Source organism: Halichoerus grypus, chromosome 4 (genome assembly GCF_964656455.1).
Source record: "Halichoerus grypus chromosome 4, mHalGry1.hap1.1, whole genome shotgun sequence".
Lineage (NCBI taxonomy): Eukaryota > Metazoa > Chordata > Mammalia > Carnivora > Phocidae > Halichoerus > Halichoerus grypus.
Window position 1 is genome coordinate 207,372 of NC_135715.1, and position 26,112 is coordinate 233,483.

Genomic DNA, 26,112 nt, shown 5'->3' on the forward strand with positions numbered 1-26,112 from the left:
TGAATTGCTAAACAGAGTTATGCATTCAGACAAATTATAGGGCCACTGTGTGAAATTGTATATAAATACTAATAAAACTTTGAAGGAAGCAAAGAGAAATAAAAATACGTGTGTTATAATGATGGGCACACAAATACATTTTTGCCCTTGTATTTTTTAAAAGACTTTATTTATTTATTTATTCACTTCAGAGAGAATCTGAAGCAGACTCTGCACTGAGCACCAAGCCCAACTCAGGGCTCAATTTCACGACCCTGAGATCAAAACCTGGGCCGAAATCAAGAGTCGGACACTCAACCGACTCAGCCACCCCGGCGCCCCTTGTTGGAGATTTTAAAAGGAAAAAAATACATATATTCCGGCCATAGCTAAGAAGACAAGATTTGGAGTCTAATTAATTGCTGATTTCAGGGCTGTCTTCAAAAAGTACCTTGATATTTGGCTAATTCTGGTCAAAATTAGCAAGTTAGATTTTATTATGTTAAAAAACAGTTGTTTTGAGCAAATATTCTTCATAATAAGCAATCAAGACATTACACAAATCTATTCAATGGGTAAATCCATTAGACATCTAGGGTTATATTTTACTATTACTCAAATTGACAGATGATTGATATAAACAATGATTAATATTGCATTGATATTAATCAAATAGCATCCCATATAAACTTTATTTTTTGAAGGTTTTATTTTAATTCCACTTAATTAACATACAGTATTATATTAGTTTCAGGTGTACAATGTAGTGATTTAACACTTCCATACATCACCTGGTGCTCATCCTGACTAGTGCCCTCCTTCATCCCCATCCCCTGTTTCCCCCATCCCCCTCACCACCTCCCCTCTGGTGACCATCAGTGTGTTCTCTGTAGTTAAGAGTTTCTTGGTTTGTTTCTTGGTTTGTCTCTCTCTCTCTATTTTCCCTTTTTCTCATTTGTTTTGGGTCTTATATTCCACACATGAGTGAAATCACATGGTATTTATGTTTCTCTGATTGACTTACTTTGCTAAGCATAATATACTCTAGCTCCATCCATGTTGTTGCAAATGGCATGATTTCATTATTTTTTATGGATGGATAATATTCCATTATATATGTATACCACTTCTTTATCCATTCACCTATGGTTGGACACTTGGGCTATTTCCATATCTTCGCTAAGGTAAATAATGCTGCTATAAACATTGGGGTGCATGTGTCCCCTTGAAGTAGTAATTTTGTATTCTTTGGGTAAATACCCAGTAGTGCAATTGTTGGATCCCAGGGTAGTTCTAATTTTAATGTTCTGAGGAAGCTCCGTCCTGCTTTCCAGAGTGGTTTGCGTTCCCATTCCTCTCTCCACATCCTCGACAGTGCCTGTTGTTTCTTGGGTTGTTCATTTTGCCATACACGCTTTTTAAAGGATTTTATTAGTAAGCATAGGATAGGCTTGGGCTGTGCTGATTCCTCAATCGCATTGGCTTTGCCCAATAAGAAGTGAGAAGTTCATTTTTCACTTCTGTATTTTTCACTTCCACGGCTGCAGATCCCAGCGGCCCTCCAGTAGTGACTCAGGGATCCGGGCTGCTTCTGTCTTATCTCTGAGTTTCAAAATGAGGCCTCTTCAATTGCCACAGCAGGAGGAGAGCCTGGGAAGTATCCCAGTGGCTCTTCTCAGCTTCTAGCCAGATGCGATGCCCCTTCCTTCCCATTTCCAGGCACACAGTTCCTCGAGGAGCTGTGATGAGGGCAGGTGGTGTGGCTTCATGCTCCCCAGAAGAGCCGCTGGTGCACACCAGGCCTGCCGCCGCCTCCTCATGGTGGGCAGGTCAAGTGTGGATGCTTGGCCCACTTGCTCTCGGAGCACTGGGCCTACTTTCTACCAGCCACATAACACCTGGGCTCTAAGCATCCAGAAGCAACCTTAGTGTAGATGTGTTCACTGTCTGGCTTCTGTCCTCTGTGTGGCCCAAACAACTAATATTTGAGAAATACTATTCAAAGGTGTGTTAGGACTCATCTCTCTAGATTCTCCAAATGCCTTCTCTCGTAGACACTCAGGCCACCAGAGAGCTACACTCTGTGACTCCTGAGAGCCTGAATAAATCTTATCAGAGAATTATGAGTTAACATCATGTTCCTAAGTTTTTCATGAGGCAATGGGAGAAACCAGTGCATTTATTCAACAAATACCAGTGGGGCTTTCACTGTGCGTTAGCGGCTGCAGTGAACATGTCCACGAAGGTCAGTCCCTTGAGATTACAAACATCCTTCCCGAACATGCTGAATATCCCTATGAGAAAATTCCATATGGCTTAGTTGGCCAAAATAGTTTTTTCTGAAAAATGAATATACTTCTGTTTATTAAATAATATAACTTGCATAAAATACCATATTTCTATATTTTCTTTTTCACCTTGACTACCAGAAAACTCAGAGCTGAGCTTTACATTGTTGCTGTAGCTGTTTCTGCTGTAGACATTTGACACAATAGCTTCTTCCTTCAATACTTTTTTTGTACCCTTTAAAAATTATTCTATTATATACTGGTCATTTATTTTATGCCACTTCAAATCCTATGAAAGTATTTTGATCAAATATGAATAATAAATGATTTAATTATGCTGTCCTAGCAATTCATAAATATCTACTTGTTGATAGATTGATACTTTTCAAGAAATACTTTTTGGGGGAGTGCAGAAGAGGATTCTATCAAAGAGAGAAAATGTAACTGTGAGTTATAAACAAAAGAGATTATAGATACTTTCAACAAAGCCCTCATCTTTTCCTTTAATCTCCCAATATTTTCCTGTTTCTTTCTTTTTTTTAAGTAGGCTCCACACCCAACGTGGGGCCCGAACTCACGACCCTGAGATCAAGAATCACACACTCCACCGACTAAGCCAGGCAGGCACGCCCATTTTCCTGTTCCTTACCATCCAAACTCTAAGGGAACAGATTTTAATTTAGAAAACTAATGATCAATTCCTTTGTGCAGAACAGTTTTGAGAAGACATGCTATTGCAGTTCCATCCATGTGGAGGTTGAGTTTTGTTAAGGGAGGAATCCTAGAAGTATGCTGTGCTGGTCTCTTTGCTTCTTAGAGGGAAAGAAAGGTCCATACTCATGGACATCTTGCCTCACTGATGTGAGGAACCCCTGAATCTTCACAAATTTATTTCCTATCCTCTGAGCACATGTGTCTTAGAGTGCTCACGTCTTACCAAAGCCTCTGATGAACTGCCAACTTCTTGCTCATCTGGTAAGATTAAAATGTCATCAATACAGTGAGCCAAATTGACATTCTTTTTTTTTTTTTAAAGGTTTTATTTATTTATTTGACAGAGAGAGAGAGTACAAACAGGGGGAGTGGCAGGGAGAGGGAGAAGCAGGCTTCCTGCTGAGCAGGGAGCACTGGGCTCGATCCCAGGACCCTGGGATCATGACCTGAGCCAAAGGCAGATGCTTAACAACGGAGCCACCCAGGCGCCCCTGGAGCAATACTCTTATTGGCTGGCTAACTGCCCCACTCCTGACAGCATGTTTGGCTGGCCATCTTTGTAGCTCTTTGGAGTTCAGAGTACCCAGGCTGCCACTCCAGTCTTGCTGCTCAATATAATAGCACCTGGCTTGCTTCAGATGGTTAAACATCACCATTCGGCCTCTATTGTGTCACTATCTGATCATTGTCACTCCGGTCAGCGAGCCCAGTGTGGTCTGCAAGAGCATCTGTACCCTCAGCGCAGTCCTACGATGGCCAGCTACTGCGGAGACTCTCGCCTCTATGTTCCCCATCACTTTTGTAAATGACATGTCCTCTGGACTTTCCAGGAAACCTAGTCAGCAACTAGGTTTCCCGGTCGTGGGAGTGTATTTACTCTCCTGTGCCACTTCTCTGAGCATTTTGATGCTTTTCTCTGCTGTCTGCCACAACTACTTGGCTTTTCCACTCAGTATGGGATATCACTTTTTATGAGCTTCCAAAGGCCATGCTAGTGGCATGGGGTTCTTGCCAACGTGCCAAATCCTGTATCATGATTGAATGATCCCGTATCAGTAAACTCTAAACTGATCTACCTTTTTGTTCTTCCTGCCCAAATCCAACATTCTCTGGATCCGGTTCTGCGTTTATTCTCCCAGCCCTTTGGGCACATGTTCCCTTGGTTGTGAGGCTCCTTGCAGATAGGACCTTCCTCCTTTGTCCGAGCTGGCACTTCTCCAGCAGATACGGTGGAGGAGTGGAGCTAGAGGCTGACCACTATTGTCTTGCAGAGGTGTCTGCGATCATCATCAAACACAGAGAGAGCATTTGTCTTTAACAGGGAGAAGTGGGACACCTCTTCAGGTCCAGAAGATTTAGGGAAATCTGGGATTCAAGATTTTGAGTACATTAATCTAGATGACCCTCTCCCAAGCCTCAGTGTTGCCCTTCTTCCCCAGTGCCCCTGCCCTGTCCCACTCTATTGCCCTGCCTGGCTCCCCCCATCCCTCCCAGCTGGCTTCCTTCTATCCTGGACCCCTAGTCCCACTGGGTCCCCTAACCCACGCCCCCACTGGGTTCCCCCAATCCTCGCTCCCCCCCGCCCCCCCATTTCCCCCATTCCTCCTTCTGGTTCCCAGCCTCCACCTCCTCTCGACCTCCTCGCTCCTCACCTCCTCCTGCCTCCCCGCCCAGTCCCCCTCCTCCTGTCCCCTCTACCGGTTCCCCGCACTCTGTTCCCCCATACCCCTACCGGCTTCCCCAATCCCTCGACCCCCCCCCCCCCGCCGGTTCCTCCCATCCACTTGCCAGGTTCCCTCCATCCCTCGCCCCCTCCACCCAGGTCCCCCCACACCCCCTCCAGGTTTCCCCTATCCCTCGCCCCCCCCAGCAGGTTCCCCCCCTCTCCCGGTTCCCCCCCTCCTCTCGCCTCCCCGCACTGTTCCTCCCCATTCCGCGCCCCCCCCACCGCCGGGTCCCTTCCGAGCCCTCCCCTGAGACCGACTCCGCTCCTCTCCGAGTCTTGGCCAATATGGAGCTGGAGCTGTTTTGCGGGCGGAGCCGTCTCGCTCCCGCCTCCTAGACCTCAGCCAATGGGCAGTTGGGGTCGCTCTGGGGGCGGAACCGTCATGCCCCGCCTCTCTGCGGCCGCGACCAATGGAGAGCTGGACAGGCCAGTGGGCGGAGCCGGGCGGCGGTGGCGCCGCGGACCCGGCGCGCGCGGGGTCTGGCGCAGAGCGCTGGGACTGCGCCGCTGCTCGGGCTCCGGCTGCACGGCGGGGCTCGGCGCGCGGATTCTGGCGAGGCCCGCGGGCTTCCGGGCGGGCGACCCAGCATGGCGGTGGAGGAAGAGGGGCTCCGGGTCTTCCAGAGCGTGAAGATCAAGATCGGTGAGCGCCGTGCGTCCCCTTCCCCCGAGGACGGGGCGGGCTGCGGCGGGCGCGGTCCGGGGGGTGGGGGGCGGTGCGGTGCAGGACGCGGGTCCGGTCCCCGCCGGGAGCGCGCGCCAGTGGGAGCCTGGGTGCGTGCGTTCCCGGGGGCGGATCCGCCGACCTCAGGTTCCGCATCTCCCCTCAGCTGCTTCACCCAGAAACTTCTTCCACCCGTTCCCCCAGGGGCGTGGGCCCGGGGCTGGCTGCGGGCTGGTGCGGGTGCGCGCGTCCGTTTGGGAGGATGTGTGTGCCTGTGTTCGTGGGTGTGTGTGCGCGTGCACCGGTCCGAGTGTGGATGTGTGGAGTGCGCCTGGCTCGGGGCTCTCTCGGGCTGGGAGACGGGGAGCCGCCCCCAGCCCCCCCTTCCATTGAGAACTGGCTGGAGGAGCTTTGGGCCACCAGCGCCTGCCATTCAGGCCGTGTCACCGGGGAGGATTCTGCCCTTCCCACTGGGTCCAAGAGCTGGGGGAGGGAAATGAAATACAGATTCTGGAGTGGGCTGGAAGGCTATATCTGGACTTCCTGGGGTTATCTGGAGAGATTTGCTTTTTCCCAGTGCTGTTTTGTCTCGGGAGGGTGATGTGCAAGTTTTTTTTCGCTCCTAAAAAGATCCTTGCCTGGAGTGACTGTTACACATTGATGCCATAAATGTGCCGGATGACAGGACAGCTTATGGTGGAGAGGGCTTCTGAGGACCCACAGTGTTGCCTGTCCTCAGGGTCCTTCTTGCGTCCACATTCCCTTCTATTCCCATGTGAAAAGGGGCCGCTGGGAACCGAGCCAGGCACCCAGTGATTGAGTGTCAGTTGTTGATGACATTTGATGCTGCCTGAGGAATTCCAGCTACCCCAAATCAGCGTGTTGTTTCCTGTCTGCTTTATTTTGGTTTATGGATCATCGCTGAGACACTGTTGATATTTGGCTGAGAAGCACTGTGGATTGGATGTAGCAGCTCTTCAGGCTTGAAGAGTCTGCCTGCAGAGGATTTCTCTTGTTTACTTGCTTGAAATCTGCTGTCACTTTCATACTGAGAGATTCAACATTGCATGCCGCTGAAGTGGGGGCAGGGAAACTGCCTCTACTAGGGTCCTTCAGCCAAGAGCCCTCACTCAGCACCTGGGTCCACTGAGCTGTGTAAGGGACATCACCCCCGAGGGTTTCAGATGCTTCCTTAATCAAGGGAGCAGGAGGGGGACCTTTGGGTGGGGGTCTGGTTGTGGAGGAGTGTGCCAGGCTTTCCAGGTACAGCAGGCAGGAATGGGTCTGAGGACCTTGTGGTTCAGGCCAGGCACAGCCAGTCTCATCCTGGACTCCAGGAGTGTTCTGGAACAGTGGTAGGTTGAGCAGAGAGGGTTGATTTTCCAGAATGGCGCAGTATATGAAGCAGGGGAGTGAGGAGACCCCTGGGGATGCAGGAAAGCAGCCCTACTAGCCTGCCAGTGCATGTCCGTGGGTGGGTTCTGGATCCCGACGAGGAGGGGCCTGGTGTGGAAGGAAGAGGGTTTGAAGACACTGCTTGGTGAGGCTTTCTGTGTTTTGTGTTCCACTTTAAACAAGGGAGAGAAACACCTCAGCTCAGCTTTGGAACAGTGCAGTGACGGACACATCTGCCGTCTCCAGCCCCATGTGGGGGTGGGTACTGTTGGAAGCTTTGGAGCCCCTGCCCATGTTTGAGGGAGGTAGCATCGAGGACAGCAGCAGCTCCAACCCCCTGGATGTTGTTCCATCTCCAGGAAGCTCCTGCCTCTCTCTCCTCTCCGAGGGTCTTCATCCACAGTGCACAGTGCTGGGCTGCAAGAGGGACATATCTGTGTCTCACCTTTGAAGCTGGGAGTGGTCAGGGAGCACGGGCCTACACGGAACACAGGCAGGACATCCTCGTGTTTGGTCTAGGCTGTGCTTCTGAGTTCAGGCCTGGGCTGCAGGCCCTGAAGGTGAACTGGGTGGGCCGCTTTGGGGCTGAGTCTCATTGAACTCGAGGGCCAGCCTGTTAATAGAATGGGATGAGCATTGGGGCGCCTGGGTGGCTCAGTTGGTTAAGCGACTGCCTTCGGCTCAGGTCATGATCCTGGAGTCCCTGGATCGAGTCCCGCATCAGGCTTCCCTGCTCGGCAGGGGGTCTGCTTCTCTCTCTGACCCTCCTCTCTCTCATGCTCTCTCTCTCTCAATAAATAAATAAAAATCTTAAAAAAAAAAAAAAAGAGAATGGGATGAGCATAGTTCTGAGCATGGAAGGTGGTGTGCTGAGCTCTTGATTTCTTTCCTTAGTTGTCTCTTGTGGCCAGTCCTGGCTCTGATTTGCCTGAATGCTCTGGTCCTAAAGGCACAAGATGACGAGGAACACCATAGTTGATCTGGAAGAGGGGCAGACATGCATGAATCATACACACACATGGTCACATGCACACTCGCCTCTCCTTGTTCGGGGACACACTGGCCAGGCCATCCATTCATCTCTGAACCTTGTCTCCAGGCTCGCTGGCTGCGTGCCCGTGTGCTCTTGGCCGGCTGGCTGACCCAGAGCAAGCGTCCTCCCCTTCCATAGCCTCGTTTTTCCATTTGTGAAATGCAGGCCAGGAATTGTCTACTGCATCCGGTGGGGGCTTACAAGACGGTATTGTTCCCGCTTGCATTAATACCCACCCCCTCACTACCAGAAAAGGAGAGAAGGAAAAATTCTCCCTGAAGTTATTCCAGTAAGCAATATCACTACTCCTGTTGCTAAGAAAAAAGGCAGAACATTTTTGGGGGCTGAAGAGTCTTTTAGGAGTTGGGGCCTTGGCCTTTAGTTCTTAAATAGTTTTGGATTGTGTGGTGGTACTTGTCTCACTGACAGGCTAAGGCTGGGGACAATGGGAAGAATCTCTTCCTTGTTTGCCTCTTCCCGTTTCTCTGGCCCTTCCACCTTTTGCAAAAGCCAAATCAGAGTGAGGCATTTTTACTGTAAGTGTTTTGAGTCCTTGTCTCGAAGAACCTGTTGCTTTCCCCACTGAAATCTTGCAGTTATTTTGGGTCGTTCTTCTGCCACTTAAGAATCTTAAACATTGTCTACCTCCGGTACCAGTTGTCAGTGTTTTTGTACCAGCGTCTCCTGTTGTGTAAGGCCAGATGCACTTCCTATGAAGTGGTAACTTTGAGGAAGTGTGCTTTTCTGACTTTCCATGAGTCAGGGCCTTGGTGCTGGAGGGAAGCGGCTTGAAGATTGTGGGGGAGGAGGACCCAGAGTGAGAGCCCTTCTGGCAGTGTGATTTTGGACATTTTGGACGCAGGCATTGCGGTATATAGCTTTACTTCCCAGTGCTGTGTTCCTTTTCCATGATAGTTACCTCTGGTTTTTAAAAGTACCGTCTTATCTTGATAACTGTGTTCAGTTAAGAGCAATACACAAAAGTTTTTCTGTCAAGCTAAAATAAATAAATAAATAAAATCCTAGCCTTGCAGTCCAGAGTGAGAAAAGCCCTTTTGCTCTGTTAATGGTTTTCATCGTCAGGCTTGAGGGCCCAGTTTGGATCTCCTTGGTGTTTTGGCCTGTATGTCCCGTGTGAGGCCACGCTCTGCCTGGTTCCTTGCCCCAGGCTTTCCTCTCTTCCCTGTTTCCTCCCTTCCTTCTCCTTGGATCCTCTTGTGTTCTGCTGGGCTCAGAGCACACTCTCATGTTCCTTCTCTGTAAGATTACAACTTGTCCCCCAAGAAGGTCAATGGCACATCAGAACTGACAGCCCCTCCCATTCAGCAAAACAGGGCCCTGCAGGGTGTTGGTGCTGTGGGCCTAGGCAGGCCTGCCCCAGCCTCGTGCCCTCCCTCCAACCAGTCACAAACACAGTCCCACCAGAAGCAGGAGGTCCCCCAGGCAGGGAATGGAGTGAGGTGAGAGCAGGAGATGGTGGCTCACGGTCTCTGGCCTGCACCTCCCTTGGCCAGATGGCTGCTTTGGAGGGGTGTAGTGAAGAAGGCCCAGAGCACAGGGGCTGAAAGCTTGGGGTTCTGGGTCAGCTCTGTTCAAAGTGGGATCTTTAACCAAATTCCCTACATGGAAGGCAGTAGTGTGCTCATCGCAGGGTCCTAGAAGGGTCAGATGGTGAGATTATTGCGATAAGATTATTGTTGGTGTAGTGTCTTCACAGGGCTAAGAGGACGTGGTTTTCCCAATTAGAGAAAACATTTTGTGAATATAAGGGAGTGATATCAGTGACGTTGTGTTTGACAGCGAAAGAAGGGGAGGCCACACATGATTCTTGGCATCAGGGATTTTATATTCTCTTGAGCTCTCTGATGCTAAAATTAACCTGGATATTCTATTAACCGAGCTCAGCCAGCTGCCTGTGCTATTTTTAACCCCTAAAGACTAGTGTGCAGATCTGGGCTATGGCTGGGGAGCAGCCGGGCTCAGGGGCCAAGGGTGATTTTAGTTTGTGGCCCCAGGTTTTACTTGGGAAGGGGTGGGTTTGCTGTGCATGTGTGGCGTGGAGAGAGTTGCAGACTTTCGGGACCTAGTTTGTGTGTATTATCTCATTTTAATCTGTGTTCTCACAAGTCCATGACATTGAAGTTGAGGAAGGGAGACCCCTATAACTTAATTTACTTGCCCAAAGTCACCTAGCCTGTAAGAGCAGAGCTGGGGTTTAAACTGATGCTGATGTTCTTGTTCTCTCCACTTATCGTGGTCTGTCTTTCTGTGTGATCGTGGATTTGAATGGTGGGGGTACAGTGAAGGGCTGGGAAAGATAGAAGTGGTGAGTTCTACGGCCAGGAGGGAACAGGACCACTCTCTCTTGGTGGACAGCCAGGGGCACTGGCCTTGTTGTCCAGAGACTTGTAGTCATTGACTGGGGGCTGCCAGGGTGGAAGTTGGAGAGGCGAGGAATTGCAGAAATGGAGTCTTGAACAGAATACAGAAATCCAGAGATGATTTGTTAAGCAGGGTCACTGGCAACGCATACGTTTTGTGAAAAGGCATCGGGCAGGTGAGCAGAGCATGAGTTCCTATGGGTGGACTCACTTGGTTGGAATATAGCATTTGGTAGGACGTTTAGATTTGCTTCCCTGAAAGTAATGAGGCATCTGAGCGTATAAACACTCACACCTTCCTGAAGGCATCGGGGAATCAGAGCATCGGCATGTCATGTTTTCGTCATAGTTGTGTACATGTTTAGAAAGGAGATGGATGTATTTGCTGGAAACAAGCAGAAGCGGTAGCTGCGAACACCCGAAAATTGAGGTTTGCAAGTTGCCCTTGAAGGTGAGGCTTCGAGTGCACCTCCCACTTCCTAGTGAGCCTGGAGGTGGGTTCAGGCTGTTGGGGGCACAGGCAGAGCCCCCCTGGCCGAGGGAGGGATAAGAGCCCCCGGGAGCTGGCCGAGGAGAGGGGCGTGACTGACAGTACCTGGGATCCCAGATCCAAGACTGTGTTTCTCACTAATTCTGCAACTTCAGACAATTTTCTGAACCCTCTCTGCCTCAGTTTCTTTGTCGGTCAAAGCGGAACATAAGTCCTTTTTTGTGGAGTTAATGAGCCCGTGTGAACAAAGGCACTTGCCCCACTCCATTTTTCTAGGCAGGAGGTATTACTGCCCGGACGGTTTGAAGCCGTTCTGTTAGTTGGGGGACAAAGTGGAGTTCCTGCTATAGCTAGATGCATCAGTTAAGAGAGGGCTGGACTTCACGTGTGTGTTTGCACGTAGGTAAGGTCAGGAAAGGTGTTGGGAGAAAGTGGCCCTGAACCTGCCATGAGTTTTTGAGAAGTGGGGAGCCAGCGTGTGATGTAGATCTGAATGGATGCCGCTGGGAGGACAGCATGGTGGCTGGCGCGGCTGGCGTGGTCAGCGCTGTGTGTGGATGGTCCTCATGCCTCCGGGTGACCCTTGTGGGGACTTGATGTCCTGTCTTGCAGTGGTGGTTGCCCCTAGAAGTTCTGAGGCTTGAGAGCAGAGGGGAGATCACGATGCTTGAGCAGGGAGTCCTCACTGGTTGGTCTTCTGCATCCTGATCTTGGAGTGGGGGTCTGTATCTGCATGGTGCAGGAAGGGCTCATACCATGACCGCCTACGGTGGCTTTAACCAGCAGGTAGTGATGTATAGGAATGATCTGCCGCAGTCTGCTGTTAAATGAACACTAGCAAAAAGTAGACACCAAGTAAATGCCAATTGAAAGGGTGATTATACAGTGGGGCTTCCACAGTGTGGAATATTATGCAGCTTTCAGAGGAATGAGTTAGAGCCCGGCCAGGCTGTGTGATATGCAGGAAGTTCCAAGGGGTATGACTAGAAAGAAAAACAAAACGCAGAAAAATCTACCTAAGTTCACCCCTTCAAGAATAGTAAAACACAGATACACACGTGCAGATGTGGACATAAAGGCGCACACAAGCCTATCAGCTGGACTCGCTGGGGTGGGGAGTGTGGAAGAGGAAAGCCAGTGAGAAGGAAAAGATCTGTTTCAGAAAATCAAGGATATTACTGTTAGGCATGCATGGGGAATTATGTATATAGATAGGCATGTGAAGAGTTTAAAAATCACAACTTTAAAAATGGAAAGAATAACTTTCTGGAGAGGAAAGGCCCAGAAAGGCAAAATAATTTACCTAGATTGCTGACAGGTGTGGGAGAGTTGGGAGTGTGGCTGCCGTTGGAGTCCAGAAACAGCGAACCAGATGCTGGGGCAAAGGGAGCGCTGTGGGAGCACAGTGAAGGGACTGGCTTGTGAGTGGTCCTCGAGTCAGCTGCCACGTGCGGAGAACTGACACGGATGAAAGGAAATTTAAAGTCACATCATCCACAACAGATGGCCCAGTTCTTTTCTCTAAGTGTGAGGCAGCGTTCAGAATTAACACTTAACACATTCAATCTTCGGTATAAGTGCAGGTCCCATGGTCATCCTTAGAAATAAGGAGGTGAGTCCCTGATTCTTGGCCACAGAGCAGGCTGGGGCGCCGGAAGTGGTTCTCACACGAGGTTTGTTAGGTCAAACTCAGGGGCCACCTGGGCCTCAGCGTCTGGGAAGCTTTTGGTTTGAGTGTGTATTTTGTCTTTGCTGGAGGCTGTGGATCATCAAGCTGACAGTGGGATCAAAGATAGTGATTCCTTGTTTGACAAGTGTCTGAAAGAGTGAGGCGTGTTTCTGCACACAGGGCTGGACTCCCTGGGGCTGTAGCTCTGTCCATTCTGAAATTTAGCATTGCTGGTTTCAGTTTTTTTTTTTTTTTAGAGAGAGAGAGTGGGTGAATGCACGCACCAGTGCTTGTGGGCAGGGAGGGGCAGAGCGAGGGGGAGGGAGAGAAGCAGGCTCTGTGCCCAGTGAGGAGCCCAACCTGGGACTTGATCTCACGACCCTGAGATCATGACCTAAACCTAAAACAAGAGTCAGATGCTTAACTGACTGAGACACCAAGGTGCCCCTGGTTTCAGTTTTCCAGTAAGCTTAAACCCCTCTCTGGGGACAGCCGCATCCTGATACAGCTAGTAAATTCTGCATCTCTCATCTGAGCTACACGTGGTGCATCTCACATATCTGAACCACACATGGTACATCTCTCATCTGAGCCACACGTGGTGCATCTTACACATCTGAGCCACACGTGGTGCATCTCTCATCTGAGCCACACGTGGTGCATCTTACACATCTGAGCCACACGTGGTGCATCTCTTATCTGAGCCACACGTGGTGCATCTTACACATCTGAGCCACACGTGGTGCATCTCTCATCTGAGCTACACGTGGTGCATCTTACATATCTGAACCACACGTGGTGCATCTCTCATCTGAGCCACACGTGGTGCATCTCTCATCTGAGCCACACGTGGTGCATCTTACACATCTGAGCCACACGTGTTGCATCTCTCATCTGAGCCACACGTGGTGCATCTTACACATCTGAGCCACACGTGGTACATCTCTCATCTGAGCCACACGTGGTGCATCTCTCATCTGAGCCACACGTGGTGCATCTCACACATCTGAGCCACACGTGGTACATCTCACACATCTGAACCACACGTGGTGCATCTCTCATCTGAGCCACACGTGGTACATCTCTCATCTGAGCCACACGTGGTGCATCTCTCATCTGAGCCACACGTGGTGCATCTTACACATCTGAGCCACACGTGGTGCATCTTACACATCTGAGCCACACGTGGTGCATCTTACACATCTGAGCCACACGTGGTACATCTCTCGTCTGAACCACACGTGGTACATCTCTCATCTGAGCCACACGTGGTGCATCTTACACATCTGAGCCACACGTGGTGCATCTCACACATCTGAACCACACGTGGTACATCTCTCATCTGAGCCACACGTGGTACATCTCTCATCTGAGCCACATGTGGTGCATCTCTCATCTGAACCACATTGTGAGGGGCAGCACACTCCTCTGAGGTCTGGAAGGAGGCTGAAGGCTGTGCTCAAGTTACACAGTAAAACAGAACTTTTTCTAGAAACAGAACAGTACCCTTCACTCCTAAGTCTGTCGAGGAATGACTCTCATGCCTGTTTTTTCCTCTTTACATTGTTTCTGTTCCTGTTATCTGAATGATTTCCAAAATGTGAAGCATTATTCTGTCGTGGCCCCCAGTTGCCAGTGGGATAAAACCCAAAGGTAAACAAAGTGGCCAGATCTTTCTTAGACTCAGGGGTGACTCAGCCTGGAAACCCGTGGCCGGCGGTGCTCTCCTCTCAGGCTGGCCAGCCCCCTGCGCATCCTCCACAGCACGTTCTGCTCAGCACCTGCAGGTGCCTTCAGTGGCTCCTTCCGCACCAGAAGCAGGACCCAGTCACCAGGCTTTTCCTGAGAACCATCTTCCTCCTTTCTCGTTCTCTAGGGCTGGCAGGCTCCTGGGATGGAGCTCTGGCTTCTGGATTCTTCAGGACATGTAACAGAGTTGAGAGTGCTAATTATCTGTGTATTTCTTTCTGGAGCTTTGTTTTTGGACTCCACAGTTTTCTAAGTTACTAAGTGGGTCCAGTTAGGTGTGATCTTCGTGTGAGCCAGTTGTCTCGTGCACCGGATCAGGGCTGGTTCCTCCTTTCTTGTACGTTCTAAGAGCCCATGTAGTGCTTGAGGACTGTTACGTGTGCCTCTAGATCTCTGCGGCTTTGTTGTGTGTTTCCTTTCTTTTAAGGAAAAAGATTCGTTTTCCTTTTTTTAGCTCTTGTGGTTTCTGTTTTTGGTCCTGAATCCACTTCTGGGAGGTACAAGAACAGAAGGTTTGTTTGATTTTGTCCATTTCACTCCACCAGATCAGTCACTGCTTAGGGAGCCATACGCACGCCGAGCAAAGCAGTGCGCCTTCCTGTCCGGTCTTCTGACGATTCTGTGCAATGCACAGGACAGATATTTTAACTGGCCCCCACCTCTGAGGCTCAGAGAAGCTGGTGACTTTTCTAAAATCACACTAGCAAGAGAGCCTGTGGTTGCCCAAGTTGGCTTGTGATGGACTTGCAATGTCCAAAACCCAGCACTTTTGTGGTTAGGGAGGAACTGCCTTCTTGGGTGTGTTATCAAATTACTTCCTCGGACAAGAGATAGCTGCCTTCCCACCCATGCCTTTCTCCTCCTTAGTGAACCCTTAAATGAGCATTTATGGGACTTAGCAGAGTGACTCCTTCGGATGAATGTGTGGATATCCAGGGGCTCAGAGCCTGCTGACCCACTTCCCAGCTGAGTAAGGTCTTGAGCTGTCTGGAGCACCTGAGACCTGCTTCAGAAGGAGGGCTGCCCCACCTGACTCCCGCCCTCGGGCTTCTGTCCGATCATCCCCTCCTCCTGGTCGGGTGGCCCCACTCTCCCCGCCCCCCCCAGGTGCCTACCTTACCTTATGCAGGGAAAGCTCTCTGGGCAAGGCAGGCAGTGAAGGCGTGGCCTTGCGGCAGGTGGAAGATGGGTCGAGTGGGGCAGTTAAACTCGGACGCTTCAGAGGGTATGTCAGCCCCAGGCCCCTAAGCCTCTGGGTACCTGCTTATTTTGGCCCAGCTAAACTGGGACTTTCCAAGGCTGGGGTCAAACTGAGATCCAGGAATACGAGTTGGTTCTGGAAAACCCATCAGTGTGAAGACCCGAGGGGACCTGGCCAAGCCCACTACTTGTTTTGAGGTCTGGGGTGCATGCTGTGACCTGCTGGTTTTCCCATGGCCTTTGGGTTGAGGGCCTGGCTGGGGAATTCCAGGCCACTCAGGGCTGAGGCTGGCAAGCTCTGTCTGCTTAGAAGGCCCTGCTAGCCTGTCCTGGGGCTGACTGCCATGAATAGTTCGGTTTTTTTTTTTTTTTAAAGATTTTATTTATTTATTTGACAGAGAGAGAGAGAAAGAGCATGAGCAGAGGGAGAGGCAGAGGCACAGGGAGAAGCAGGCTTCCCATGGAGCAGGGAGCCTGACGCAGGGCCGATCCCAGGACCCTAGGATCATGACCCGAGCCAAAGGCAGGCATTTAACCAACTGAGCCACCCAGGTGCCCCTCATGAATAGTTTTTTACTTAGGATCAAATAATTGGATATTTTATTACTTTACAGGGGTGAGTTTCAAGGGCAGTGAACTCTGCCTATATGATGTATACACGGAAAATACTTAGCACCAGCATGCAGTATGTCCAGGAGTTGGTCAGGCTTACAGAGGAGCCAAGTGTTCTTGAACTTTCCTCACAGCTGAATCCTGTAAGGCAGAGGGTTTAGTTGAGGGAGGCAGTCATCCGTCTGTACTTTCTTACGAGGCTGCCTCTTGTTGGAACATGGTTTTGTGCGTGCACACACACATGTGCACAGAATGCACACACAGACACACACATGGGCACACACCACACACACGTATGCATACACGCATACACACAGGCACACTGTACACACACAGTTGCACACGTATATACACGTGGGCACACTATATACACACATGCACAGAATACACACATGTACACATGCGGGCACACTGTATATGCATGTATACACACAGAATATACACACAGAATACATACACCGATGCACATGTGTGTACACACGGGCACACCACATACACACATACACGCATAGAATACACACACGTATACATGCGGGCATGCTGTATACACATGTGTACACACAGAATATACACACAGAATACATACACCGATGCACATGTGTGTACACACGGGCACACCACATACACACATACATGCACAGAATACACACACGTATACATGCAGGCACACTGTATACGCATGTGTACACACAGAATATACACACAGAATACATACACCGATGCACACGTGTGTACACACGGGCACACCACATACACATACACGCATGCACAGAATACACAAACAGATGAACACACCGCTCACACACATACACACACGGGCCCTAGGGCCTGTCTCGGGTAGAGGTGCGTGATGCTGTGTGCCCAGGGTGGTGGTAGGACGGAGACATAGGGAGGCTCACAACCCTTTCGCACTAGCTGAGATCCGCGGCATGGGGGGCACTGGCCATGCGTGGCATAGTAGAGTGTGCGGCATTTAAGAGGAGTTCCTGTTTCTCAAGCACATCAATCTTTTTTCTTCTGCTTGATGTGGTGGAGGCTGCAGAGACATGCAGAGAGTCACGTGGCCCCTGTTAGCCGATCCCCAGGGGCCTGTGGCTGTGTTTTGGGGGCACCTGTAGTCTGAGAGCCTGCCCTGGAGTCTCAGTACTTGGACACTTGCCTTTCCACTTTCTATGATTTGAGAGCTTTTTCTGCAGTTGTATTTGAGTTTTTAATTTTTTGTATTTGAATCAGAAGCCTTTCACTTTTCAGGCCCACAACCTGGGCCTTGCAGCTTTTTTCCCCTATTTGTTTCTGGCCTGTTTGTCAATTGGCTCCCCTCGGGTGGGAGTTCCCCGTCTTTGACAAGCTCCGGGGACTCTGGGCTGGGCTGTGCAGCTCCGGAGGGTACAGTGGAATGAGGATGAGGGTTGTCACTTCGGGAAACGGGAGCAGGGGCCCTCTACCAGCATTGGTGCTAGATCTGCCTCGGTGAGCCGCGGCCCCGGGGAGCATCTGGCGGTGCCACGGGGAAGGCAGTCCTTGGGCAAGTCTGTAGGTTTGGGTGAGAAGCTCCTTCTGCGTGTTAACTTGGGGCAGGCGCATACACGGGCTCTTGTGTCCCTCCAGGTTCATGGGGACAAACCCTGGAACTAAGCAGCTTGCTTGGGAGAGCCCCCCCCCCCCCCCCCAGTGGCAGCCAGTGCATGCACCTCTCTGGAAGAGGCGAGGCCTTGCCTGGGGTGATGATTTCCCATTTCCCTCCAAGCCGGGTCTGCTGCAGATGGTGACTCCTTGAGAAATCCTGGGAGGTGATGGTCAGAAGACCTTGCTTGGCTTCCTGAGCCCCCAGCTGGCTCCATCCATCTGGAATCTGCGGCATTCCTTTCTCTTTTCATCATTTCCTGCTCTGCACAGCTTGCGACAAGTATTTGGAGAAAGAGTTTCTCAGCATTTGGACCCAAGAATGTGTTTATGCATGTCCTGACTGGAAATAAAGGGTCACATGGAAAGAAAAAACCACTTGTCATTATGTTTTTTCTCAGTATCTTGATTTTCTTTTTGTTATTGTTTCATAAAGTGTTTTGCAGTGCTCTCTTCAGGGAACCCCTTTCCTGTCTTCTTGAGTCAAGGGAGCAGAGGGGGTGGTCAGGAGGGAGCAGGAGGGGCAGGCTGAGTGTCTGGTCCCGGGAGTTAGACTCTTCTCGTTCACCCCGTCGTTATTCACTATGATTAGTAACAGTTTAATTCGGTGTCTCTCCTTCTTTTGGAACACGCCCCTGCCCCCAGCCTGCTCCAGCCTTCCTGTGGACAACTGTACGAGAATCGCTGGTTTTGTGAACATAAGAATGTCGACTTTAAAAAGTAGGATGTATGTGTTGATTTTCAGTAGAGAGGGTCAGCTGACAAGCCAGCTTGAGCACACAGGTTTCAGCAGCTCTTGCCTCACACTCCAGAAGCTCGTTCAGAATTCCCTCTTGCCATGGCCTCAAAGTGGTGATGGCGTTGTTTTCAAATAAAATATTTCAGAATTCTTTGGAAAATCTGCTGTGCATCGAATCTGGGAGGCATTGCGGGGCGTGGGAGTACGTGCTGAGTCCTCGTGTTGGGATGGGGTAGGCCAGGAGGGGTGGCGTCCACAAGCAGAGTAAGACGTACGCCTTTCTGGGTCACCGCAGGGCAACGGCAGCACACTTGATGTGTGAATCCCAAATGCTAGTTGGGGAAAAGTTAGTTTTCAGAAGATTTTCTCCTGCTGTCAAGTGCTCGCGGGTTGCTTAGGCGGTGATTCTGCGTCACACGGTTGACCATTGACCGAAGTCAGCCCACGGGGGGCCTGATGTTTCTGATTGTTCCCGCTAGTTGGATGCCACCATCAAATGCTTCATACAGGGGCGCCTGGGTGGCTCAGTCGTTAAGCGTCTGCCTCCGGCTCAGGTCATGGTCCCAGGGTCCTGGGATCGAGCCCCGCATCGGGCTCCCTGCTCAGTGGGAAGCCTGCTTCTCCCTCTCCCGCTCCCCCTGCTTGTGTTCCCTCTCTCGCTATGTCTCTCTCTGTCAAATAAATAAGAAATCTTTAAAAAACAATGCTTCATACAGGGCTGTGGAGCCATATAAACTGGGTATTCCGCGGCACACAAAGAAAATAGAGGCCTTGCCTTCTAAGTTTTTACGGACCGAAGGATAAATAAGACATAGTCTCGTATTTATGGGAATAATAATAACGGAATTTTCAGGTCTCGGGGAGGCAAGTTTTCCTTTGTGCTGAGAAGACTGGGACGGCCTGACCTCCTCCTGCTGCCCCCCGAGGAGCAGATGCCTCTGTGTGCAGCCGTACTTCCCAAACCTGCAGAACCCAGGTTTAATTATGCAGAGTGGTCCCCATCGTAAAGAAGAGCACTTACTTTTATCTTTAAAAATAAATTAAAAATCAACTCCGTGTTTTACCTATTCTAGTGCAATTTCCCCCACCTTTAACAGCTCTGAAGAAGATTTGCTTCCCCTCCCTTGGCAGCAGGTGACAGCAGTCTGTCTTACAACAGAGGCTTCTTGCGCTCCTTGAGGTGGGGGGATTGTCTCGCCGAGACAGCAGGAGCCGGGAGGGCTAGGGACTGGGTGGCCGGACAGGATGCTGTTTTCTGCATTGGTATTTACGTGTGTGCGTTTCGGAGTTGCAAACCTTCAGCTAAAAATCTTCAGCTAAAATAGGGCCTGCAGGATGGGGGAGGATGGCATGAAACAGCTGAGGCCCACAGGCAGCAGGTGGTGCACAAACACGATTTTGTTCCCGTGTGTCTTCTTCCTGTCCAGACTCCTCTGTAGTTTGCAGGGTCCTTAGTGGGAGGGCAAGGGAGTGAGAGTAAGAAAGCAGTCATTCAAAATGCTTCAGAAACGAGGCTCCCGACTGGGGAGGTGTGGGTAGAGCAAGGCTCGTCCCTTTCTGGGAGGTCCTCCTGATCCTGGGGTTTCCCCAGGAATCTTGGCCTCTTGGCCATGAGTGACAGCACAGTGGGAAGGCCCCAGCGCTGTCTCTCTGGGCCCCAGCCCCCCAGCTTCCTGGGTTTTTGCTTAGCACTACTCAAGTCCTCGATCCTGTGAACGGAGTGGAAAACCAGAGGAGAGAGGAGCCCTGTGAGTTTTTCTTAGACTGGTCTCGGGCGACTCATGAACCTTGCTCCTTCCTTGAGAGAGCAGGACTGGTCCCGTGGAGGGGCGCACCACCGTCTTCACCCCCAGCTCTGTGAGACCCATCCTAGGCTCATGCACATCTGGTCCCAGCCCGTGCTGGTCACCTGGGAGCGAGTGCGTCCAGATACACAACTTTCCTTTAACGCCATGGTTTTAAACCAGGGCAGTTTTGCACCCCAGGGGACATTTGGCCATGTTTGGGGATGTTTTTGTTTGTCACAACTGGGAGGGGGATGGTGGCCCCCACAGCTCAGCACCTGACAGCACAGGGCACCCACCTCGAGAATGTCCACGCTGGGTGGGGAGAGGTTAGGGCAGCTTGAACACCAAGGGTGTGTCTGACTAGCTCTCTTTGCTTCTCTCCAGGAATGTGGCCTTGAAGTGCTGTCAGTCGCATTTGGGGGCAGGGAGTAGACGGATCTCATGCTTGCCTCATGGAAAGACACCCCCCCCCCCCCCCCCGGCAGTGTGGACCAAACTGATACAGCCTGAGGGTCTAGGGTGTGGACAAGAAGGGTAGCACCCTGGGGCTGAGCCGGTGATATTCCTGGCTCTGCACCTTACCTGCCGTGTGAACTTCGGCAAGTCACTTAACCTCTCTGTGAAACGAGTAACAGTAGGCTTCGTAGGGTTCTTAAGTGGGTTGAGTGGCATGGTGGCGATGTGCTGGGCCTGCCTGCGCCTTACCTATCTCATCCAGCGCTTCCTCACTCTGAGGAGGGCCTGAGGCATCACAGGGCTGGGATGGGCAACCAGCAGTATTTTCATGACCTGTCGAGAGCAGGACTGCTGGCCAGATTCCTTGAGAGGATGTGGCTGTGTGGATGGGAAGGGCCGGACTGGGAGGCCTGAGGTCTGGCCCCCATGCTCCTGGCTGGGTGGGCTCACCTGCATTACCTGTCCCCCCAGCCCTTGGGGCCGGCTCGCCCCATCAGGCTGGGGGTGCCCAGGGACTTCTCCACTGCAGGCTGCTTCCGAGCCTGTCTGTTCTCTTCCTGGAGGGTGTCCCTGTTTCTTCCTTAAGCATGCTGCCTGTGACTTAAAAGTAAAATATTAACCAAGAAGCATAATTTCACATTTAAAAGTAGTTTTGCAGGGGTAGTTGTGCCTGTAGGCTGTGTTTTCCCTTGGGATGCAATAGAAGTAAGAAATAGGAGGTGTTCCTGAGTTCTCGGCTAGTTATAAAGCATTTAGTGCAGTTAAAAAAATTCCGACAAGGCTGCGTGTGCTATGGAAGAAGCTGTGAAAACAGCGGACCACGCTGTCCCCCTAGATGCTATGGTGACAATTCAAGTTTTTTGGCATGTTGTTTTGAATTCTGTAGCTTTTTTCTGGATCATTTCATGGTTTTATCTCAGTGGCACAGGCCCCGATGGTGGGAAGTGGTATTAATGAATCAGTTTAACTATTTTGGAAACTGTAGGAAGTTATCTTGTGATGAGCCTGCACTTAGAGCGTGCAGGCGCCCCCCCCCCCTTGAAAAACAAGTGTTGTTTTTGTGTGCTGAGCAGCCTCCCATGATCACGGTGGGGGTCTAACGGCTCCAGTCCCCACTGTCATTCTCATGACGCGGGTGCTTGTCCCTGAGTCCTTACATTCACATGCTGACCCTGACCAGGAGAGACACCCGGTGACTTCTCTTGCAGTTGGACAAGGTGCAAATGCTGGGTCGCCGGACACAGTTGCAGGGGACCCACCAGCAAGGGAGGCCCTCGTGGGCTGGAGGTGTTTTTAGGTGGTGATGCCTTACTCTGTGCCTCCTGAGGCATGACCTCTGCATGCTGGCCCGGGTGCTTTCTGCACAGACACTGGCCCGGCGGGAGGAGCCCACCACTTGAGCTGACTTCTTCTCGCCCCAGGATTAACTGGGAGTTCTGGATGATTTCATTGGCGATTTATAGAGTCTGCCTTCCCCCTGCATTTGGAAATGGGGCTGCTGAGGGGTCAACACCAAACAAGTTTTGGAGGGAGTGTTTACGTACTCTTAAGTTTATACTAAAAACCTGCCCACATTTTATTAATGGAGAAGAGTAAACAAAGATTAGTGAAGAATGAAGAAAAGCAAGTTGCTTTTATAAGTAAAATTCAATGCATGATAATGTTTCACTCATTTTGGCTTGTGCAGTTTATTTATTTATTTATTTTTTAAGGATTTTATTTATATGACAGAGAGAGACACAGCGAGAGAGGGAACACAAGCAGGGGGAGTGGGAGCGGGAGAAGCAGGCTTCCCGCTGAGCAGGGAGCCCGATGCGGGGCTCGATCCCAGAACCCTGGGATCATGACCTGAGCTGAAGGCAGACGCTTAACGACTGAGCCACCCAGGCGCCCCTGGCTTGTACAGTTTAAAGACTAGCCAAAAATAAGGTGTTATTTTTTCAGAGGTAGAATGAGGGTCCTGACCCATTTTGCACCATGTAGCTCCTGGGCCCTGTGTGATGAGCTGATGGCTGTTAATAGTCTGCCCTATCCCCTCTCCTCAGCCTACGTGGGCAAGGCCCAGATGACCCAGCGTCCTTCGCAGGCTGGTTAGGACTTGAGTCTAATAAAGGAAACCCCAGGAAATCCAGAATAGAGAGCTAGCACAGTAACGGGAGGAAATCATTTGCGGTTTGGCTTTCTGATCGCACTGTGAGGGCTCCCGCACATGTCTGCATTGCACACGCTCGATAACGGTGTGTGGAGTAAATTGTGCAAATCTCTAATAGAAACTGTTTCACAATCTTGAAATGCAGGTGACAAAGTTCACCAGTCTGGTTTCCTCATTAATACTTTCCTTCAGCGGTCTAAGGCAGCTTGGTTCCCCGGGTGGGCTTAACAGGGACCCCTTTCAATTCAGGTGTCACCACTCTGCAGCCATGGGCCATATGCTGAGTGACCTCGTGACCTGCCCAGAGGGTGCATGGGGCTCTGGGGGGCCCTGGGCCGCACCTGTTGGGTTAGGGTGTCTGGTGTGCCAGGCTGGACCCCTGCTGGGGGGGGACCTCTGCACCCCAGGTGCCACCCTTGAGCCCCTCCTTGAGCAAGCTCTGCCCGGGACAGCAGAACAGGGAAAGCTGCTGCCTTTGGGGCCAGCATTGCTCACCTGCTCATTCGGGCTGTCCCAGGACCACCCCAAGCTCCTCCCCTGAGTCAGCAAAGGGTTCCCAGTGACTTTCTCTCAGCTCCTAGTCCCCCCTCCCCCCACCCCACCCCGGGGACCCTGGTTCTCTCCATCTTAGTGTCCTCATGTGCCCTCCCTGTCCCCATGGTCCCCCTGTCCTCCCAGCCCCCCTGCCCTGGCCCTTTGCATGTCCCATTGCTCTCCCCACTCCGCCACTAGGAGACGGTCTCCTTCCCACTGAGGTTCCTTTTTGAAATACTGGGGACTGACTGCTGAGTCTGTGTCTGAGCTGGTTCAGCTCTGTTGCCTTTCCGGGGGGAGGAGGCTGCTGGGCCCCCCTGGAGGTGGGAGAAGAGGTGGCATGCCTATCACACTGTCCTCGGATTTTTCACCAGGGCTCTGCAAGTGGGGTCCTCATGCGAGCAGCATCACCTGGGGACTGGTTTGCTGTGTGGAAACACAGGAACTCTGGGGCTGGGCCTGGAGACCCTTGTTTGCAGGGGTTCCCATGCAGCCGAGGTTGAGGGCCCCTGGTCTTTACAGCAGAGCTGAGAATCCAGCAGGGTCTCCTGGGCAGCCACACCTGTGGAAGGTGCTCCGGCTCTGGGGGAGAGGCCCTGACTTTCCCGGGTGGAGGTCCTGCCAGGACCACGTTCCGACTCCCCCGGACCTCTGCAGCAGCTCAGGGAAGGAGCTTTTCAGGAGCCCCTCTGGGGGCTGTGCTAACACCCATTCGCATAGACGGTCTGTTTTGTTCCCCAGATTGGTCTGATGACACAGCGGCATGTCCCACGCAGACTGCACAGGGTGCCCAAACTGAGGTGTGCGTGGGGTGCGTGCGGCCAGACTTGACAGAAGAGGACGGGGTAGTGCCATGCACCCAACCCCACGAAGGGGCTTCTTTGATTTTTGCTTTTGTTTCTTCCACTAACACCCACATCCCATTCTTTAGAATTAAAGGGTGAAGTGTGCACCTCCCACAGCAGCAGGGACAGAAGGTGTTTGACGTTGGTCACGTTCTGTTTTGAATTACTGTTGCTGTATGTTGTTACTCCAGCCACAACTTGGGACCTGACGCGCCCCCAGAAGGACTGGTCTTGCTCAAATTACAACCAGGGAGAGCCCTAATTACTGACCTTGGATAGAGGTTTTACATACTCCGCCATTATATTTGAGGTTTTTTTGAACAGCTTGTGTGGTTAGAGGCTATTTTGGAAAGGAAGGTTGTCACGAATGTCGTTGAAAATACTGAGCCTCTCCATGGGAGTTGTTGGGCGGCGGGCTTTTGTGTGGGGGTGGGACGTGATGCTTCTTTCCCGAAGTCACAGCTCACTTGTGGCATCAGCAGTTTGCCGATCTGTACCGCAGTTAGAATTTTTTCGCTTGGGCATCCCTGAATGACAAGGTGCCGGCCGGCATCTTTGCCAGGGCCTTGGGGTGGAAACTTTGGTGCGGCCTGCATCCCGGGTCAGTCCTGCCGGCCGGTCCGGCTTTTAGGGTGATGCGCAGTCCCCACACAAGCATGAACCAGGGTTCTGCTTGTCGGTTTTCAGGGGAGTGTGTCCCTGCGCCGTGAGGCTCTCTTCAGGCCCCTCAGGAGCCTGGGCTCCGTGGCCCGTGGACGTGTCACCAGCCGTCCTGAGTGCAGGCTGATGCTGCCACCCTCATGTCTGACGCACCACCTCCTGGTGCGAGAATCTCAACACGGCCTGTGCAGGGGCTGCTGGGGCCCCCCGACACCAGAGGAGAGTGCCCACCTATCTGTGTCCGCCGCTTCTGCTCCCGGGGTCTCTGGTCTCCAAGGGTTTCCAGCCGCTGTTTGCTCTGTGTCTTTTCGATGCCATGTATGTGTTTACAAAAGTACACGTTTTCCCTGGAGAAGATCAGGGGGATATAGAAAAGCAAAGTTAGACTATGAAAAGTTGTAATTCTACATCAGGTGCCTTTTTTATGGATAACACCCCAGACACTTCCTTTCTGGGGGCGAGACTGGACTGTCACTGTTGTGTGTGAGTGGCTAAGACACAGGTATGTTTATGGGTACCTGCTGCCTGGGTGGTCCCGGTGCCGACATCCCATGTGGCCTAAAGCAGGTGCATGGGGCCCGCCGCAGTCTCTGCTGTAGAAGCTGGAAAGAGATCGTCCACTGTGTTCAGAGATTTGAGGGCCTGGCTTTAGTTTCACAGGTAGGTGTACAAAACCTTGGTGCGGCATTACGAGGACAAGTTAAAGTCAGACGCCCTGGGGTTCAGTTGTAGCTTTGACGTTTGCTAGTTTTGTACCTCAGGAGAAGGTTGACATAAATGTCAGTTGGTTTTGTCATTGTCTTCTTGGGCTGTCGTTGGTTTGGGATTATGTGAACATGCGTGGGATGTATCCCATGCTGGAGGCAAGAGGAGGCTGTGAATGGGGCTCCTGGTGCTGGGGTGTGGTTCTGGTGTCGATGGGGAAGAACCAAGCGGAGCACTGTGATCGAGTTGGGGGCATGAAGTGAAGGAAGAAAAAGGTGCCTTAGAGCACCTGCTGTTTACATAATGCCTTTCTCAGGATGAGACCATGGCGCCAGAGGTTTTTGGCTTGATGTGGAGCCAGCCGAGCGTCCGTGACTGAGATGAAGCTCTAAGAACCCGTTTGTCAGCCCAGCTCTGTGCTGCCTCTTGTCTGACCTGACAAATCGATGGTTTCTCAGAAGTTTCCCTTGGAAAACTTGGATTTTGATCTCATTGGAAGTTGTAAGCAGATTGAGATGGGCGCTGCGTCTAGCTCCGGTGCTCGCCCTGCCCTGTCTTCACAAGCGCCATTTGCAGCCTGGCAGCCTCCTGTCCTCACTTCCGCTGGGAACCAGGGCATGTCTGGGTTTGCTGCTGGCTCTTACTCCGCAGTACCTCTCTGTGATAAACTGCACACTCACTGCAACAATTTAGTGGAACCAGGTCTTCATG

At 51.4% G+C, this 26,112-nt stretch overlaps 1 protein-coding gene across 2 annotated transcripts in view; it reads left to right on the top strand.

Moving 5' to 3' along the window:
* Positions 1–5,154: 5,154 nt before the first annotated feature.
* Positions 5,155–26,112, top strand: part of RASA3 (RAS p21 protein activator 3) — a 116,676-nt gene continuing 95,718 nt past the window's right edge. For both annotated transcript variants that reach the window (XM_036092946.2, XM_078070051.1), the window contains exon 1: positions 5,155–5,350. In XM_036092946.2, coding sequence (XP_035948839.1) covers positions 5,296–5,350 — 55 coding nt within the window. In that variant the 5' untranslated portion in view covers positions 5,155–5,295. The remainder of the gene's footprint in view (positions 5,351–26,112) is intronic.